At 45.5% G+C, this 558-nt stretch overlaps 1 protein-coding gene across 1 annotated transcript in view; it reads left to right on the top strand.

Annotated features, from left to right (window-relative positions):
* Window positions 1–558, top strand: part of LOC119592708 (MAM and LDL-receptor class A domain-containing protein 1-like) — a 10,183-nt gene that overhangs the window by 8,081 nt on the left and 1,544 nt on the right. The window contains exon 15 of the mRNA XM_037941642.1: window positions 94–301. Within this exon, the coding sequence (XP_037797570.1) occupies window positions 94–301 (208 nt within the window). The remainder of the gene's footprint in view (window positions 1–93; window positions 302–558) is intronic.

Below are 558 nucleotides of genomic sequence, written 5' to 3'. Positions count from 1 at the left end.
CAAGCATTATCGTCATTCCACATACTATACAGATTCTTTTCGCAAGCTCTTCATAAACGAACGACTTACGAAACACGCCTTTATCCCGACCAGTGTCTAAGACCCCGTGTGACCCTGGCTTCGTCTTCTGCGCCGACCAGTTCATGTCGGACCGCCCTTGCATGCGCCTGACCGAACTGTGCGATGGCAGTTACTTCTGCGACTCGTACCACGCCGACGAGTCCCTGTGTGGAGAGTGTCCGAGCTACTTTTGCCTGCATGGTGTCTGCCGCTTGCATGAGTCCGGGGCGCCGTTCTGTTCGTAAGGAAAATTCTTTTGGATGTATCGTTGTTTTCAGTGATAGGATTCGGTTGAAAAGAGTATAGGAAATTTTATTACATATTATTTTCAGATCTTCATACGAATAGCGAATCAGATGTAACCCATATCACCCGTCTCAGTGGCTAGATTTTGTACATTATTATTACTTATTTCAACTTACGAATAAAATAACTCACCATCCCGAAACAACGATCCGTGTCTTATTTACGGGTTTCTTAGAGCTTTGCCAGCATTCC

Source organism: Penaeus monodon, chromosome 30 (genome assembly GCF_015228065.2).
Source record: "Penaeus monodon isolate SGIC_2016 chromosome 30, NSTDA_Pmon_1, whole genome shotgun sequence".
Lineage (NCBI taxonomy): Eukaryota > Metazoa > Arthropoda > Malacostraca > Decapoda > Penaeidae > Penaeus > Penaeus monodon.
This window is presented reverse-complemented; position numbering and strand designations above follow the sequence as displayed.